The following is a 19832-nucleotide window of genomic DNA, read 5'->3' as shown; positions in this document are numbered from 1 at the left end:
CTGTAGCCCCCGCTGGACTGGACCCCCCGAAAGGAGGGTAGGGCAGACACAGTTTTCTGTGAATATCTTGAGAACCATAGGGCCTAGGATGACTAATTTTTTCCGTATGTTTGCCTCCAGGTGTCATCTTAACCCATTCCATGTGCACACATGTGCATAAACAGATACACACGTACACACATACATTCACAGTAATCATACGTATGACACATACTCACACAGTAGACATATGTACACATGCATGCACATGCACAAACACAGGCACATATGCAGGCACACACACACACACACACACACACACACACACACCCACACACATAAACATAAACATGTACACGCACACATGCACACAAGAATTTCTCAGAATTACACAAGAATTTCTCAGAATTATGAACAGGCAAGATTGGGGTTGTATAAAATGAATTTTACATGTGAAATCTATGAACTAATCATGTTTTGGTACTTGTTGTCTAGCAGATACCAGATACAATTGAGTGTGGATAATGCAATTTAGTGAGACAGTTAGAATCATATAGGCCTTTCAGCGTGATTTATTTTTGTGGAAAAAATGTGCTGGACTGGGCGGCGGTCATATTTTGTACCACTCTGCGGTACATCTAGTTATTATTATTATTATTAGTAGTATTAAATTTCTTATAATTTATTTTATCAATTTGTTTATTCTTACTTATTTTCATGCTCTTTGTTTCATTACTAACTTACTTATGATTTGTATGCTTTGACAACACAAGTGCTCTTGTCATGTCAATAAAGCTTTTTTTGAATTTGAATTTGAATTTGAATGAGACTGAGAGAGAGAGAGAGAGAATGAGACTGAGAGATAGAGAGACAGAGAGAGATAATTAAGAATGAGACTGAGAGTATGAGACTGAGAGAGAGACTGAGAGAGAGAGAGAGAGAGAAAGAGAGAGAGAGACAGAGAGAGAGAGAGAAAGAGGCAGCTGAGTAATTGATGAGGCCTGCAGCAGTCTAACACCTGGCCACAGGAGCTTTAGCACTTGCCAGAGTGGTCCATGGTGGGTAGCTATGATTTCTGGCTGAAATAACACAACACTGCACAGCTGACTTAATAACACAGTGTCACAGGCACAGTTCATCTGCAGAACCATAACAGATGGCCGATAAAAATCTCACATTTTCATAACTTTGCGGCTTAAATAAATAAGCAAGCGTAGTGATTAAGGAGCTGGGCTATGGGCATGCAGTAGTCTGAAATTTTGTGGGTTCAATTCCTGGCTTCCACCGTTGTGCCCTTGAGCAAGGCACTTAACCCCGAGTTGGACATATTATTATGGGTATATTGTTAAAGTACATTATGGACTGCAGTGGCATGTATATATTCCATACATATATAGTATACAGGCACAAATAAACACACACACACACAAACACAAACACACACACACAAACACACACAGACGCACCCAAAAGGCATGCTCAGTGGGCAAGAATACCCCTAGACCCCTGTCCTTCCCTCAGGTGTACATTGCCAACCACAGCCATCTGACAGCAGAGGAAAATCCCCACTGATCTGCGCATGACAGCTACCCCCCTAATCAGTACTGCCCCCTGTGGTCTGGAGGCGGCGGTGCAGCCGTTTTACCACTAATCCCTGCAGCGTTCTGGGCGGGGGGCTGTGTGTCGCCAGGGACATCCTGTCTGTAGGCAAGCCAATCACATGGCAGCATGCCCAAATCAATTTAGCGTGAGCGAGGCGCGGTCACTCAAGGTCACACGACACACACGGGTCCATCTGCGGCTAACTGGGAGACAGCTGCTGAGCAGAGCAACAGGACTGCAGGGGTGTGGAGGGCACACAAACTCTCTCTCTCTCTCTTTCCACACACACATGCACACACATATGCACGAACGCACACACAGACATACACATACACACATACACACACACACACACACACACACACACACACACACACACACACACACACACACACACCCTGGCTTTTCGAAATCTCATCTGAAGGCCGGGAACCTAATAAGGCTTCAGACCCTACTGTGGGTGAGCCATTGAGCCGGATGTCTGGCTCCACAGTCTCCCTCCGGCTGCATCCAATGGCAACCGGCCAGGAGGAGCAGGAGGAGGAGGAGGAGGAACAAGGGCATATGCAGGAGGAAGAGGAGAAAGCAGGAGGAGCAGGAGGAGGAGGAGGAGGAACAAGGGCATAAGCAGGAGGAAGAGGAGAAAGCAGGAGGAGGATGACCAGGAGCAGGAGGAGGAGAAGGAGGAGGAGGAAAAGGAGGAGGAGGAAGAGGAGGATGAGGAGAAAGAGGAGGAGGAGGAGGAAGTGGAGGAGGAGGAGGAAGAGGAGAAAGCAGGAGGAGGATGACCAGGAGCAGGAGGAGGATGACCAGGAGCAGGAGGAGGAGAAGGAGGAGGAGGAGAAGGAGGAGGAGGAAAAGGAGGAGGAGGAAGAGGAGGATGAGGAGAAAGAGGAGGAGGAGGAGGAAGAGGAGAAGGAGGAAGTGGAGGAGGAGGAAGAGGAGGAGGAGGAGGAAGTGGAGGAGGAGGAGGATGAAGTGGTAGATGAACAAGGGCAGGAAAAGGAGGAGGAGGAAGAGGAAGAGGAGGAGTGCTATGTGAGAGAGACAGTCGGGATATGAGGGGGAGCAGACAGACCTTCAATGCATACATGCTCCTCACCGCACCCATCTAATCAATCTCTCTCTTTTGTTGTGTTTTTAATCCATTCTTTTCTATAAGTCTATACATCACCATCACACAACTCTACACTTAAGACTTACTTATCAAATATACACACCACACATTCACACAGGTAGAGGTATTCGAGACACACACACACACACACACACACACACACACACACACACACACACACACACACACACCACACACACACACAGCCTGCTCCCTGACCACTAATAATAGCCTCTAAGAATAGAATTCCAATTTCCTGTCGTCAAAATTGCCACTCTCTGCACAACTGTCTTTTTTTCTATTTGTCAAAAATGTTCTCTATCAATTACCCACGTAAGGTCATTGCTACAGTGTCAATTACTGTATGTGATGCAAGTCTGTCCCAACAATTCACATGTCTACCGATCTCTGCTTTCTAACACAGATGCACAGGTTGATTGCTGGCAAGCATACCAGAACATACTGTAACAAGCCCACAATTAGACTCACGGCACAGGCAAGGCAGGGAGCTGGATGTGGGTCAGAGAAACAGGAAATATCTGGGTCATGTTATATCATGGAGGAGCTTAAGCTCTCCTAGTTCCATCGGCCTGGGCACACCTAAAACACAGGCCCAGCAGGCGAGAGGGAAGGAGAGAGAGAGAGAGGGAGAGAGGGAGGGAGAGAGAGAGGGAAGGAGAGAGAGAGGGGAGAGGGAGGGAGGGAGGGAGGGAAGGGGGGTGATCAAAAAGAGTGAAAAGGAGGTAAGGCAAAAAAGCAAGCGCTATAGAGTGAGCATGAACCAAAAAACGAGAGAGAGAGAGAGAGAGAGAGAGAGAGAGAGAGAGCAGCTTAGCTTGTTTGTTTCCCACATCCACAAAAGTGAACACTTAGCAGCGTTTCATAATTCAGATGGCGAGATGGAGATCATCCCATGGCCTGTTCAGTGCAAACATTATAGGGTACGACAAGTTTGTTCTTAAAAAATATGAGAAATCACTCTGAGAGAGAGAGAGAGAATTTGTGAATGAATACATTAACACATTTATAACGAGAGTAACACTATCTTATCCATTAACACATTTATTGCGAGAGGAACACTATCTTATTTATTTTGGGCCTGATTCTCCCATCGGCGCTTAAGTTCTTTTGTACGCGCTTTCATTTACGCACATCTGCACTGCGCGTATTCTCCCATCCCGACTTCTGACACAACCCACCGCGCATAAGTTCAAGTTCAAGGCGGGCTTATAAAAGAGGTGTGATCCATTGACAATGGAGGCAGGCTCAGCTCATGGAAATCATGGAGCATGGATGTTTCCTCAGCCTTGTGAATCATTGAAATCCATGAAAAACTTCAACCACACTTTAAATTTGAATAGGGCTATACTCTGAAGGAAATCATGTTTTTACTGTAAATGCTGTATAAAATAAATCCACAGGAAAGGTGTTGCGCTACCGAAGTAGTGTTTAACTTTGCCACATGATAACTAGCGAAGCAGTCATATAATGATTGTCAAAGTTTTTTTTTTTCCCGTCATCTACTTCCTGAATTTTTGGTCAACGATACCCGGGACACCGAAACTCCGGTGCACATGAAATTTGGTGGGTATGTAGCCCCACTAGACTTTTAATGAAAAATTTAGTTTTTCATCCCGGGGGCCACTCCCCGTGCTGGGCCCCCCGAACCGCAAAAAAAGCAGTTTTTCCTAAATAACTACCTGAACCGTGGCACTGAGGATGAATAATCTTTTTATGGTATGTTGGTCTCAGGGCCCACATCAACCTGGCCCATAATCACTCATTTGTGATTTTGCACCCGTAAAAATGCAATATTATTCTGCTTTAATCGCCCCTATCTTCAGTTAAGATGTTCAGAACTGCACCAAATTTTATGTGTAAGATTGACATGGCATTTTCTGGGGGTATGCCAAGTTTCGTAGAATTTCATCCATGGGGGGGTCTAAAAAAAATTAGGTTATGTGTACATTTAGTGACTGTAGACTCATTGGCCTGTAGATGGCGGTGCACACATATACACATGCACACACACAGAGCCACGCACATACTATCGGTATTAGAACGGCCGATACATAATTACAAATTCAGTAGGATTAAAAGAAAGCCAAATATTCATCATCATCATCATGGCTGCATTTCCAGTATTGGCGATAAGTAGTCGTTTGTTCACTAGATGGCGCATCGTTGCAGTGCGACGTAATTTTGTTGGAAGTTAAAAGTGGGTTGGAAAAACACGCTTCCTACAAGGACCTGTAGTTTACCGCAGAGAACGTCTAGTAAGGATAGGACGATGTTCACATGAAATGTAATTCCCATTTCTTCTTGAAGCCGAAATAAATCTGAGGATGTTTATCGTACATGCTTGGTTTTTACTGCAGGTGCGTTAATCTTATAATATCAATAAGGACCTAGGTACAATAATGTTACCGTTAGCATTGGTTGAGTGATGCAGGCCAATTTGATTGATTGCATTTGTAGAAAACTATAAATCACAAGTAGGGTGACAAGGAACGTCCAGATTTTGGAGTTACTCCACCCAAGGTGCATAATTTGGTCAACGGGGCGCAAATGACAAACTTAAGTCGGTGTGAGAATGTGCGTAATCAGATAAGAGTGCCTTTGCACATGGGAGAATCGGGCCCTTTGCGTGCGAGAGAGAAAGTGCGAGTGTGAAATGCTTATTTCCCTTTTTGGAATATTTTTCACACACAGTTTTTCACACTGTGAAGTTAGCTAATAGCTTTGTTTTCTGGTTGGGTAGTATAATTTCAGATACTGTTATTGTATCATCTTTTTGTGTGTGTGTGTGTGTGTGTGTGTGTGTGTGTTTGTAGGATTAACAGTAAAATGTCAGACAACCTATCTCCAGTGCTGAGTAAAAGATAATAAAAGAGGCACTGGTTGAGGAGCATGAACGTCTCTCTTAGGGACTGAGCCCTCTGGCAACGGCTGAGCCTGCTCTCCCCTCCCTGGCCATGTCTCTGGGCAGGAGACGCACCGCTGCTTCAACAATCCCGCACTAACGGTGTGGAAAATGAACCGCCCGACCTCTCTCCAGGGGGCACCGCAGGACAAAACCTCCAGAAAATTAACTGTGATTAGTCATGGCCCAGCGCGGTCAAGGTGTGACAAGCCCGCTGTGACTGCCTGCTCCCAGAGGTTGGCGAGAGCGCTAACGGCATTGCCGTGGCCACTGCAGAGGGGGGGGGACCAATCACGTCCGAGAGGGAAAATGAGTAATTTCCTGCCACAGTTCACTTTGTCCATACTGTGTTTCCCACAGAATTGGATTAAATTTGTGGCGGTAGCTGACTTGGACAACGGGGGGGGGGCTGCTGATGTGTGGATGCAATTCATAACGTTTTCTACATAGTTAAAATAAAGGTTGTACTTCTCCTTGGGACAAGCACTTTTGAATTTTGGAAAACACTTTTCCATTTACATCGGGATTTTGTAAACATTCAGTGTCAGTCAATAAAATGAGCCCTTCAACGAAATTGACAGGCAGCTGTAAGTAGGCTACGCATGCTAAATTCGACATCCAAACAGTATTCTAACGTTAGCTTTGAGATACTGCTTGATTGCATAACTTAACTTAGTTTAGTCTCTTCAATGTAACCTATGTTGTGATAAGACCTTAGCAGAGTTAACTTCAATGCAGCAGTTTTGAACAAATTTGCGCAGCATGGTCACGATGCTAAGCGGATTTAATAGCAATTTAGCCAGACGTCTTCTATGCAATGCTTCTATGTGGCAACAACAATCGTGAATATTTTGTTAAATGCACATGCAGAGGAGGGGCAGCGGGCTACAAGAGAGAGCGGGGCGGGGCAAGGAAAGGCTGCATGCGTAAAAAGCACAGCTCAATGGCAATGCAAGGATTTGATCTTATATTTAATTTAATTTAAATTAAATTAAATTAAACACAGAATATTAATCTGTGGCGGCCGATTTTGATTTCATGGCACACCGCCACAGATTAGTCAATGTATGGGAAACACTGCCATTTAAGGGCCATGGCCTGTTGCTCGCCATGGTAACCTCACCAAGGACAACCATGAAAAGGTCAAACTAATAGCTCTTATCTCCGAGGTCAAAGATGCTGTTTCCGCGGCAGAGCAGAAGTTAGGCAAATCCCAAGGGGGAGACGTTCAACCGCTTGGACAAGCTGATGCTGCTGAAGTCTCTCAATAGGAGCGACCTGAGATTCCCCACAGACTTTCTCCTCTGCAATACACTTGCCAATCATTTGAGCCAGACGTTGAAACGGGATTACACAACTAAATACTAAATGAGGTATTAGAAGACTTCCAGAGAGTAGATTTTTCAAACATTTAGTAAGCACAGAGAGAGACAGGAGGAGAAAGAGAGGGTAAGAGAGAGAGAGAGAGAGCGAGAGAGATAGACAGGGGGAGAGAGAGAGAGAGATGGCAAGCTCCTTGGATAGACGCCTTCCTGTTAAGCTGTGACGTCTGTCTGCTTTTCTGTGGGATTATTTGGGTTTGTGCAAAGCCACAGCAAGGAGAGGCAAGGCATCGTTGCCGCCGGCGCCTGCGGTCGCTCTGTCGGCTGGGATGTCAGAGGAGCTGTCAGGGTGATTTGCGATGGCGTGCCTTTCCAGAGCGTCTGCCAAACACGCTGACACCACATCAGCATAACTGGGGAGGACTGGAGAGGTGGCACAGAGCCCGGGCAGGCATCACCCTGCTCGCCCACACCTAGCTGCTGCAGGACAATCCTCAAAGAGGATCCGTGACAAACATAAATTATACAGAGTCTACAACACCCCTCCTCCCTCCAACAACAAACTGCACTATGTAATAGTTTAACTGATTAAAGGGGAAGAGCCTGAAACATCGAGTTCTACTGTACATTTCTTGATGAAGCGGGGGGGGGGGGGGGGGGGGGCGGAGCAAGGGAATGAGCACAAGGAGGGGAATAAGCAGAGGGTGCAGTGCTGTTCTCAAAACAATTTCCCTCAAAACACACGGGAACGAAACATCCCAAAGCACTTGGCTTTCAAGGGCAAACTGAGCATGCACTGCCCAGGATGGAGGCTTATGATGATGGTAATCCTGTGACTTAGAGGCATCTCATCAGCACATGGACTGCACATCCACACTGTATACAGTACAATATTCCCATATCAACGTTCCAGCATTACTGTAACAGACAATTCAGCCACTCACTAACAATCTCACTATGCATAAAATGAGTACGTTGATGCTGTATGTATGTAATATCTTTAATTCTGAGGTGAAACAACTAGAGATGACCAGACCTTTTGTTCTGAACAGCAATACAAATTGATGAACAATACGTATTACGTTTGAAATAGTTTTGCTTTGTTTTATGATGCCTTGGCTAGCCTTTGTTTTCCCCTCAACGTTACATACAGTATCTCTGTAGGGCCTGATATCAGTGTCAGTTTGATTGGCATCTCATCTCTCACTAACACTCTCATTTCCGTTCATCCGGCAACATTTACAGTACACGGAAATGGTCATTTTGATTCTGCACCGACCTAATGGCTATGTTTCAACCAGAGGTGACATCATATGCTCTTTTATCCCCGTGAGGTCAGCTGGCTTCACCTGCTCGTTCCACACACTAGATGGGAGCTCTTCTCACCATGTCTGTGGAGGCTTTGTTAAGGCTGTCATTTCCCAACATCATTTAACCCAGATTAAAGGAGTACCGGCGAGCAGGGAGCCGGGCGGACCGGCTTTAGCGCTCCCTAAACAGGCCAAGCGGGAGCAGCCAGGGGATTAAAGGAGGGGGCTCGCTGTGTTATCCAGACCTCTGCGGCTTTACTGGGTCAGGGGGAGCAATAGCCAGGGCCATTTTCTGTGGGATTTGCCAGCCCTGATCCCACTCTCACTGTCGGGGGTTGGTAGTGCAAGCCACCGGGATGGAAGCACACTGACACAAACATACACACACACACACACACACGCAGGCGCGCGCACACACCCACATGCCTTCCGTACAACCCCCCCCCCAACCTTCACCACCACTGTCACTCATGGCAAACTAAAATGGGTGCTGTTGCCCCTGTTGCCCCTGTTGCCCCTGACTCCCAAAACGGTCTCTCCAGTGTCTCCACCACCCACCAAACATTTGGGAGGATGGCGAAGCAATTAGTAGCGGCACATTAAACAAGAACTCAAACAATGGAAAGTAGTTGACCGCTGCCTACCCCAACATAACAAGGACTCAGGGACAGATGTGCTGTTCTAACGTTTTTGCGGCCACTTCAGACGTATTTGATTCGCAACATGCACGTAAAAACATGGCGAGGTATGTACAAACAGGCCGCACTGAGGAAAAAGCGCAGACTGCCTGTCGCGGAAGCTGCGAATGGCTATTTGCGCTATTCCGTGTCATGCATATGCATTAATAGGTGGGTCAGGGGAAAGTGGGAGTATCGTGCAAACACAGGGGAGGAGAAGTGCTAATAGCGATTAATTAGGTATTCCGCCATATGTATGAAAACAGCACATCTGTTAAAAGCAGGTGTAATCCAAATCATGGTTAAATGCGTCAATTAGAGAAACTATTAGAGACAGCTGAATCAGTATTCAGAGCATTGGTTTTCTTCATTGTACTATGTCAAAAGCAACCTTAACTCATTGAGTGCCAAATGCGTTGAGTGTCAAAAACGTAATATTACGTTTTTAGCTTTTTTTTTAAATTACGGAACTAGACACTCTAACACACCTTATATGTGATTTTGGGAACTCTGTGATGAATGGAAATGAAATATATGACGATCGAAAACTCATGAAAACGCAAGATCTGGACATTTTATCTGGACGTTTGATCTTAACTCGGCTTTTGATGGTTGCCGCTTTGTTTCGAATCAGTCACTGATTAGCACACCAGGTCAAAATCAGGTCATATGCACGCCAGGTCAAAATCAGGTCATTTATTTTGCCTCGGGCATCGGCCTAGCTTTGCAAATAAATCACTGTTTTACACCATTTACGAGGCTCAAAGTAGCTCCACACTTCATTGGTCTTCCGAGGGTCTTGTAAATAAACTACCAGTGCTTTTTCAAAGTTCTCAATGTCTCGTTTTAAATGTCAGGGGCACCCCCATCGAAAACCTGTTGGTAGCATCGGCCAACTAGCGCCAGATTTTGGAGTGTAGGGGACAAGCCGAGATGAGCTATGAGACAAAAGTTCACACTCGGTATCATGTTTCAACACACTTTAGGTCAATATCACACCGAAATTCTCCTTTAACTTTTGCTTGCCTTTCTAATATCGTATTTTCACTTTCACAACATACACGTCCCAATCTGCTAGACTAGGTCATAGCCCTATAGTTTACGTGCAGTAAATAGTTTAAGTATTTTTAAGTAGATTAGTAGAACTACTAGGCCTACTCTGTATGTCGCTGCTCGTTGATATCTTATTATCATGTATGATCGGTGACGTTTGATTATTTTTAATGTTGCAACTGGTTAACTCTATTCAACTGTTCAGATGTGGGCATGCAATTAGCGTTGTAGAGGGGGCGGGGGCGGACGGTAATGCTGTTTACCTAATGAAGTGACAGCTTAGTAAATTACCCGCAATATGGCAAAGCACAGCGTTCGTTCTCTGTGCATAAAAAAACTTGCTGTTAGCGCTTTCTCTGTACATCCGGCCCTCAGTGACTTTGATGATGACTGTCAGATATTACCTGTTTATAAAGGCGTGGAGAGGGAGTGGGGTAGATTTGCAATTAAAATACAAAGGGGCATAAAAGTTGAAGTAGGTTATCTTCAAAAATGGTTATATAACATAATTGGTTGTACCGGTATATTATATAACATACATTGGTTATTGGTTGGTTATTTAATTAATATTGGTTGTTTAACATGACTCAATAACACATACTAGCACACTCTATCAACAGATACGAGCATACTGGCCATTTGCTACCATGTTCCACACAGCATGTCCATGTTCTACCTCTATACAGTCCATGTCCAAAAATCCCACCAACACAACTGAGCAGAGTTATACTGAGGGGGTGCTGGGAGAAGGGTTTAGCTGAAAATACACTAAAGTTCACTATCTGAACTTTTCACCCCATAGAAATAGCCTCACCTCTAATGACGACTGCATGACATCAATATTCAGATCGTAATGAAGAGAAACAGCCCATAATTACAAACCGGACAGAAATAAAACCAAACTGACTTCCCCTTTTCACACTGTTTCATCGGCCTTCCCAACCCACTGTACTTAGCCATAATGACAATTAATAAGTCCTATTAACACAGCCTGGCTGCTAATTGCAAGGAAAATAGCTTTTCCAGAGAGAGACCCTGGAAGCCTCACCTGACATCTGCCAGTGGACCACACCACCTGCACCTTCATCATTCTCCCTTTCATTGAGTTCCTTATCTATTTTCCTCACCAGCTTCCCTTTCCTAACCACAAACACCTCATGAATATGGATGATGTTTCCACGTGGACTGCACTGGTAAGTGATCCATTTCTATACGTATGAACAGTTCATGGAAACCCCCCTAAATCAGTCCGTCTTTTCTTTATCAGGCTCTTATAGATTTTTGCCTACAAATCGATTTTTCAGAACAGAAAGAGGACGGGGTTTTGAAGCAACCCTATATACTATGTGTGGAGAGCATTCACTCATCATGGTTTTGAAGCAACCCTATATACTATGCGTGGAGAGCATTCACTCATCATGGTTTTGAAGCAACCCTATACTATGTGTGGAGAGCATTCACTCATCATTGCTATCTCATTTTGACGGTGGTGACGTTTAGAGGCTTTTGCACCTGAACTCTTCATATATCACTTTTTATCCAGAAACCTTGTATAGCACAGTGGGACTTCTAATCTCTCTCACCCCTCACTCTCTACCTAATCTAATTTAATCTAATCTAATCTAATCTATCTACAGTATCTATAGTTGGATGTATAAATATTTGTATATGTATGAGGGTGTGTGGCATTCTCCAACTGCTTTGTGCAATGATGATGGAAATCTTTGAAATTTGCTGAGGGTATTTTCACTTCGATTTACATAATTCATAGATGTGTTGGCAGAGAGATTGGTTTCTATGTGTGGCCTGACTCTGCTATTGTGTGATGGGAGATCATATGGGCACTGAACTGGAACAGAGCCATTTCAATTTCTCCTTTTTTTCTCTTCAAGTTTTCTTTTTCTTTCCTCCAAAGCCCCGTTGACCTGATTGGTTCAGCAGTCAGAGTATCTTTGCAGATAGAGTATCTTTGCAGATAGAGTATCTTTGCAGAAAAATGTGTTGGCAGCGCTACATGGATGCCAATGGAATTGTCTCTTTGGTTTCAAATATCACTTTTGTTTCACACTATGTAACTGCATCAGTACAATTACCTCAATCATATCCAGCAAAGGCAAACAGCAGATTAAACCAATTGTCTCCAACTCAGAAATAGAAGATCAAAACATCAAGCAGTCTGAATGGAATCCAGAGATAGAGAGATAGAGAGATTGCAAAAAGGAATCCAGAGATAGAGAGATAGAGAGATTGCAAAAAGGAATCCAGAGATAGAGAGATTGCAAAAAGGAATATTCTCCCCTTTTTCTTCATTTGTCTCCATCTTCTATGGATTTCTAAGATTTGGAGATGTCATTTTACAGATAAAACAGCAACACATTTCTAAGATTTGGAGATGTCATTTTACAGATAAAACAGCAACATTGCATTTCAATGTAACCTAAGCGAAGACCTACCAGTTATAACAATACATTTGTTCTCATTTCAGCTTGAATATCATGATGCCTGGTGAGCATCTTTATGGATGCCAGTTGAGGAGGAGGCTGGATGGAGAAAGTAGAGAGCTGCAGGCATTTGCTGCCTGCGCAAGGACATTTGTCAACATGGGTATTCCTCCCTTAGGACAGCGATAATGAAACTAGCCGGAATGACCCAAAACGGCAGGCCTCCCATTGTTTGTGTAATTGGAAGCGTTTATAAGGCGAGCGACTGCAACAGCCGTGCCTACGATTTCCTGGATTAAAATGCTAATGATTTGAGGAAAGCAAGTCAAACACACCCACAAGGCGGTGGCTCTGCCTAGGAAAGGTTTACCAGTATCCAGGAGACTGTATCACCAACACCCCACACACACACACACACACTCACATGCAAATACTAAGGCTAATGTGTGTTTCCAATGATAATTTCGGCACAATGATTCCACACTTTCTTTACTCTTTCCGTTGTTATCTTTGTGCACAGTATGTGCTTAAGAGTGTTTGTTTATCAGTGCATATAAAAACAACATCTGTATATATGTCTTACTACGAATGTGTGCAAACATACTGTATGTTGTTTCTGTGTTTCCATCTCACATCTCGGAGTGTATACTTTTATCTGTGTTTGTTTTCATGTGTGTGGTTTGTGTTTGTGTGCGTGTGTGTGTGTGTGTGTGTGTCTATGTCTGTTTGCATATCAGCAACCACCAGAGTGAAAATAATACCTATATTTTCCAACTTAATTGACCCTTAACAGGGCACAACCAAGCATGAAAAGGTTTAGTAATTATGCAGGTTGCACTCTATATCAGCCAATCACAATGATTCAAACATACCTTCTCAATATTCACACAGAGATTCATAACTATTCTACAACAGAGCAAAGAACACATCTCCAAATATGAAATATGGTCTGCATGACATGAACACACCTCCAAATATGAAATATGGTTTGCATGACATGAACACACCTCCAAATATGAAATATGGTCTGCATGACATGAAATCTCACAGAAATTTCACAAAATGCTAGGAAGAAAGTTATTTATAAATGGAACTCTCGTGTCTGCACACACACTGACCTAGCCATGTATGTGCTTAGAATCGTGTTAATGGTATGAAATGAGAAAATGGATTTTGCCCAGCCAAATTAAGCTTTAGGTCATGCATGGCAGTCAGACATTTCATGTTGGTTGCCAGCTGTGTTGCCAATAGATAACATTAGGGCCCTGTGTGTGTGTGTACAGTAGGTGTCTGAGTATGAATGTGAGTGAATATGAATGAGGTGTGTGAGTGAGTGAGTGAGTGAGTGTGTGTGTGTGTGTGTGTGTGTGTGTGTGTGTGTGTGTGTGTGTACCTCTACATGTGTTTGAATTCCATTGTCCATGTCTGCTTGTGCTTCTGCCCATGCCAACTTTGACAGGCGGAGTGTGTGTGTGTGTGTGTGTGTAACAGAGAGAGAGAGAGAGAGAGAGAGAGAGAGAGTGTGTGGGTAAGGGGTTGGCACACCTGGGCCCAAGGGACCCAATGCCACTGTCACCAATCCAGCTCTAATAGGGAGCTCTAACTGCCTGTGACAGCAGCTGATGGAAGGTCACATCAGGAGACAGAGGCTATCGAGAGGGGAGCCAATTACCCGGCCCCTTACTGCTCAGCCAATTATTAACCTCCTTCGAGGAACGTGCGTGCCATCCAGCCCCAGTGGACATGGAGGGAGGAGAAGGGCAAGGTTCTGTACCGTCATACAACTTTCCATACATCAGTTAATGCATTGCATACACACACACACACACACACACACACACACACACACACACACACAGATGTGGAGAACACTTAAATACACACACACACACACACAGATGTGGAGAACACTTAAACACACACACACACACACACACACACACACACACACACACAGATGTGGAGAACACTTAAATACACTAAACACACACACACACACACACACACACACACACACACACACACACTCGCACACAAACACACACACAGACCACCTTTAAAGCATCATACCTTCCAGTCTAATGATTGGAGGGAGTGGTTCTGTGCTCATTGTAGAGAAGCTTATTCATCTGACTTCATATCAACTTCTATTATTATACATCTCCCTGACAGAGATAATCTTAAAGAAAGGGTAATTTTCTGCTGTGCTTCATCTCAAACGCTGTCCTCACTTGAGTGAAAGAGAGAAGGGAGAAAAGGGGGAGGGCGGGGCCTGCAAGAGGTGGTTTGGTAACCGTGGAAATAAGAGCTGGGTTATTTGATTTCATCGGGAGCACACACTGTAGCTAATGGGAGACTAGCGTGGGTGAGGCCTGCTGACGTTGGCTGGCTTCCATTAGATGCAGCGACATCCTGAAATCTCATTTGTCCACCCACCTACTGTCCTCTTCGTACATAAACAAAAACTGTGTCTGGATGTAGACGCAGCAAGTCAAAAATACACATAGGGAAAAAAAATAAAATAAAATAAAACGTGCAGAGGGCTGGAATGGCTGAATATATTCCTGCTGACAGTTTATTTTGAAAAACTCACTCCAGGAGTGTGACGCTAACCCGCTGTGACGTGCTGCCAGGGTGACAGCTCGTGACGGGTTATGCTATGTGACATGACACAGTGTCAGCGAGCAGCCTGAGTTCTCAGTAGGCTGGGGAGATAACAGGCGCTGTTGTTCGCAGCGCGTGTGTGCTGGAGTAACTCTCCTCTACTGCGCTGGGTCACATGTCGCGGACCGACTGCAACTGCCGTGACTCCCCCATGTGTTTACACTGCTGTGTGTTGTGTACTTCACAGACGTGTGTGGGGCAAGTGGAGTTTAGTCGGTAAAATAAAAATAAAAAAGTTGTCTGTCCTGTCATGTGAACTGCAAGTGTGCTTCAAACGAGAGTAGCAAAGTTATGCAACTGCACACAGACAAGATGGTGCACTCCGAACTAGCATACACACATGGAGAAATGGTATACTGTAGTCACAGGGACAAAGGATCTAAGATGAAAGCTTAGAGCTCATGACAGCTGACAATGGGGTCTCCCCGGTGTTGACAGCTTGTCGGCGGCCTCTCGGCTCTGGTTGGCGGTGGCGGACGCCAGAGGATGGAGACGAGGGGCGAGGATGAGTGGGACGAAGGGCGACGTGTGGAGCACCTACCCCAGGGCTGCCGTGACATTTCAGGTGTGAGCAGTAGCCGAGGTATGAATTATAGATCAGAGAGAACCAGGCACGAAGAGAGAGAGAGAGAGAGAGAACCCAGCCACGAAGAGAGAGAGAGAGAGATATATGGAGAGAGAGATAGAGAGAGAGATAGGGAGAGAGAGAGATAATTTGAGCATAAACATACACACAAACGTGCAAGCACACAGACACACACACACACACACACACACACAAACAAACTGCATGTATATTTACACAAAAATATCAAATTAACAATTTACAGTCACAGCACCTACACACATAGACATTTTGACTCAAAAGGACATTTTTAATCTCAATATAGACATGTCATGAAACCGGTGCAAATTCTGTGGTGGGATTTAAATCTAAAGTATTCATCAAGAGTACCTGCAGTACATATGAAGGTAGAGAGCTTTACACAGGATACAGTGTTTTTTAAAAACATTACCACAACATGTGATCCTGGGGTTAGGTAAAAACCAATTAGGTTTGTATTGCTTTTTAAATTTCACAAAAAATAAATCAACAAGTGATTGCTTATCTGCTACAAGTTGATTGTGAGGTGCACTATTTATAAGTCCTGTTTCATTTTAGATTTGTTACTTGGGCATTTCTTGATTGAATATAATGGATTGCTGTACAACACTGTGATACCATAAATGTTTGCAAAACATTGTCTCTCCTTGTGAAAAAGAATTGTCAATGTCTATCAATGTCATTTCAAATGAGGCCCCAAGAAACAACTCTAAGCAGATCTCTTGCCACTATATTAGAACCCCAAAGGACGATGTCTGCTATTGGCAAGAACAATCGCCCGCTCCGCAAACAGTTTATCTAAAGGTCAGTCCGCATTAGCGCCACCTTAAATGCAGAGAAGCCGAGGCTAGGACAGCCTGTTTGTCACAAGGGCACTCAGGAGTGGCGGGGGCCACTTAGCGGCTAAGATCACATTTCCAAGATGGAAATGTTACATAAACGCAATGCACGCTCGCTCGCTCGACACCCCACCACTACCACCACCCATGAGGGAGGTTTCGGGTGTGCAGCGCACACACACACACACACACACACACACACACACACCGACACACACACATAACCTACATGCTATAAAACTAATAACAACACTTACGGGACAAACAGCTCAAAATGAGATTTTGATTAAAAATTGGCTAGGCATTGAGGCTGACAGTTGCTACGCTCCCTGTCACACTTCCACCTCAAGGGCTCTTATTAAGCCTCTGATGCCGTGGACATGATGTTTCAGGGAGGGAACCAGTCATTCGGTTCCATCCAGACATGGAACATTACATGTCCGTCCTCTTTACGAGTTTGTTCGTTCACATATTTGTTTATTTGTTTGTTTGTTTGGGCATACCACCCCATTTCAGTCAAAGACCAACCAAGGCACTCATGGCAAATTCTGATATCAATATGGAAACTTGTGTAGATTGTTCGGCATCTCCACATTGGCTGCACAGCTCCTGTCTGAGCTAACTGATGATCAAGGGAAGAGTGATCCCTTCAAAACAATCACTTAATCAAGCCTATAGGGTGTGACAGCAGAAGCTACATCACTCTCCACACAAAGATTTACTACGTAAATAAAAACAGCAATGTTTTGATTTTTAGAAAGTAGTATATGGTAAATGACTTAGGTTATCCTGTTTCTGACATGAAAGATAAAACAATAATCTTCTTCTGGTAGCGATACTAAAACACGTTCTGTGCTGTGCAGCAGTGCACATTGCTTTGACTTGTTTGGGTTTCATTTATTTCTCTGACATTTTAATCCTAATGCTTAACAATTTCAAACTTTGTCTTACAGTTTAACAAGACACAAATACACACACACACACACACACACACACACGGAGTAAAGCACTGAAAACAAGTGATGCTGCCAGCCAACTTACCTGAACAGATCAATTTCATCAACATGTACTCTCGTCCACAGTCCTTCTTATAGTAGCATCTCAACCAGTCCACCAGGCAGCTACTGAACCGGAGCTCCTCGCGCTGGCACAAAGGGGCAATGTCCTCATCTACAGCCACCAGTCACCCCAAAGAGAGAGAGAGAGAGAGAGAGAGAGAGAGAGAGAGAGAAAGAGAAAGGAGACAAGAGAGGAGAGAGAGTGGAAGAGTGACTGATGTGAGTGAGGAGTGACGGCTGGATTGGTGTGTTTTTTAACAGCACTAGCGCTCCCTCTGTGTGTACAGCAGGTCCAGCCAGGGCCACCCACACAGAGTTTCCTGTCTCCCTCTCCCTCCCTCCCTCCCTCTCTCCCTTTCTCTGTAGTACATTGCCTAAGGCTGTCAGTGTACCAATCAATACCAGGTCCAAGACTAAGTCAGTACTCTGTCATTCTACAGGGCGTAGCTTACAATGCTCACAGCAACATATCAAACACAGAACTAATTGTCATTGTGTTGACTGTAACTGGTATCCCCAATTTAAAATGCCCAAGGATTTGCCTACCTTGGATGTGTTAACAGGTTGTTTTTTATTTATTTATTTCCATTTTGAACGGCACTGAAATCTTTCAGGATACAAAGATAAACAGCCAACAAAGGGAGGAGAGAAACGTGTGGAGAGAGGGTTTGTCTACATACACCTACAAAAACACTAACTCAATGGGGGAAAAAGGGGAAAAGAGGTGTTGTCTCCCACAAGTAATAGCAGTGCAGGTTGTGGACGGTCAGGTGTTTTAGCGTCTACTATGCCCCAGTGAGCACCTACTACTCTCTGATGTTTCACTTCCTAACTAACTGCTAACACAAAATGACTCAAACCACCTGATGCTCAACTTAAAGGAGAATTCCAGTGTGATATTGACCTAAATCAGATTCCAAAAATAATTCCGTGGAAATGCATGGATGCCAGTTGCTGCTACTGGGAGCAACTGGAATCCAAGGCACCCCCATCAAAAAATTTTTAGTAGCATCGGCTAACTAGCGCCAGATTTCTTGAGTGCAGGGGACAAGCAGAGATTTGCGACATACGTTCACACTCGGTATCATGTTTCAACACACTTTAGGTCAATATCACACCGGAATTCTCCTTTAAGTGCCACTTGCATATATATGCCTAGCATAGACTTGGGCCCAACAGACACAATTGAGTATGCACACCTCTGTAAGATTAATGAGAACCTTGACCACTCGAAGGGGGTGAATATTTTTTATACCACTTCTTGGTTGAATTTCCTATTGTGATGGGCTCTGTAGAATGTCAATTAACTTTTAGATATTTGCACATACATATGAAATAGTTCCAGTTGCTTTACGCTTGTATATCAGTTCACCACACTCGTTACATTGAAACAAAGCTACAAAATCTGAATGCATTTTGAGCTGCATTAACGTTACCACCTCAAACTTGCATTAACTGATACCTGAACATTGTGGCGTCCATTATCCATTACTTAAAACAGGTAAGTTGGGGAGTGTGGTTATTAAATGCTGATAAATTAGACTGTTGTTCGCTAATGATGTAAGGGCATAATAACATTCCCTCCAACTACTAGCTTTTTTTTTCTAATCGACAATCTCTCTCATACAATGCACACACACACACACACACACACACACACACACACACACACACACACATACACACACACACACATACACTGTCTGACTTCAATTGTCATGTAACCCCCCGCCCCCTCCCGGCAAAAAAGAAAAGATTCACACAGGGTACACTCACATGCTTTTGAGTAATTCCTGACGACTTCTATCGCTTCTGAGGTGCCACAGAGCTGGGGAACAGACAAAGCTGGTTGAGAGAAAGGAATCACAGTTAGACAGGGAGAGGAAGAGTAGAAGAGAAGGAGGGTGAGGGAGTGAGAGAGTGAGAGAATGAGTGAGCTAGAAAGAGAGGTGTTCACTTTGCTGATCTATTAAATTTTTTGACTTGACTTAAGACCTTTCCCTCTGGCATTTTTTTTATTCATGGATTTCTCACAATTTTTTTTACCGTAAAATAATAATAAAAAGCTTACTATGAATAGAATTATTTTTAATAAATTTCTGCAGCAAATGTTGGCACTTTCACAACATTCACAACAAACCCTGGCAAGATCCTGGAAGTGCTGATTTTTGCCGGTGTGTGGACAGACTCAGACTGGTTGATCCTGACACATGGGAAAGGGCATGTAAGGCTCACACCTTATC

General features: G+C 44.1%; 1 protein-coding gene across 2 annotated transcripts in view; it reads right to left on the bottom strand.

The window, feature by feature from the left end:
* The window catches only part of bean1 (brain expressed, associated with NEDD4, 1), a 65704-nt gene that overhangs the window by 44361 nt on the left and 1511 nt on the right, over positions 1-19832 (bottom strand). The window contains exons 2-3 of one of the 2 annotated variants that reach the window (XM_048262689.1): positions 19366-19434; positions 17573-17701 (exon numbers count right to left, since the gene is read on the bottom strand). In XM_048262689.1, the coding sequence (XP_048118646.1) occupies positions 17573-17701; positions 19366-19434 (198 nt within the window). The remainder of the gene's footprint in view (positions 1-17572; positions 17702-19365; positions 19435-19832) is intronic. The other variant, XM_048262690.1, reaches the window with a different exon arrangement.

Source organism: Alosa alosa, chromosome 14 (assembly GCF_017589495.1).
Source record: "Alosa alosa isolate M-15738 ecotype Scorff River chromosome 14, AALO_Geno_1.1, whole genome shotgun sequence".
NCBI lineage: Eukaryota > Metazoa > Chordata > Actinopteri > Clupeiformes > Clupeidae > Alosa > Alosa alosa.
The sequence above is the reverse complement of the archived record's forward strand: the minus strand, read 5'-3'. Positions and strand labels throughout refer to the sequence as shown.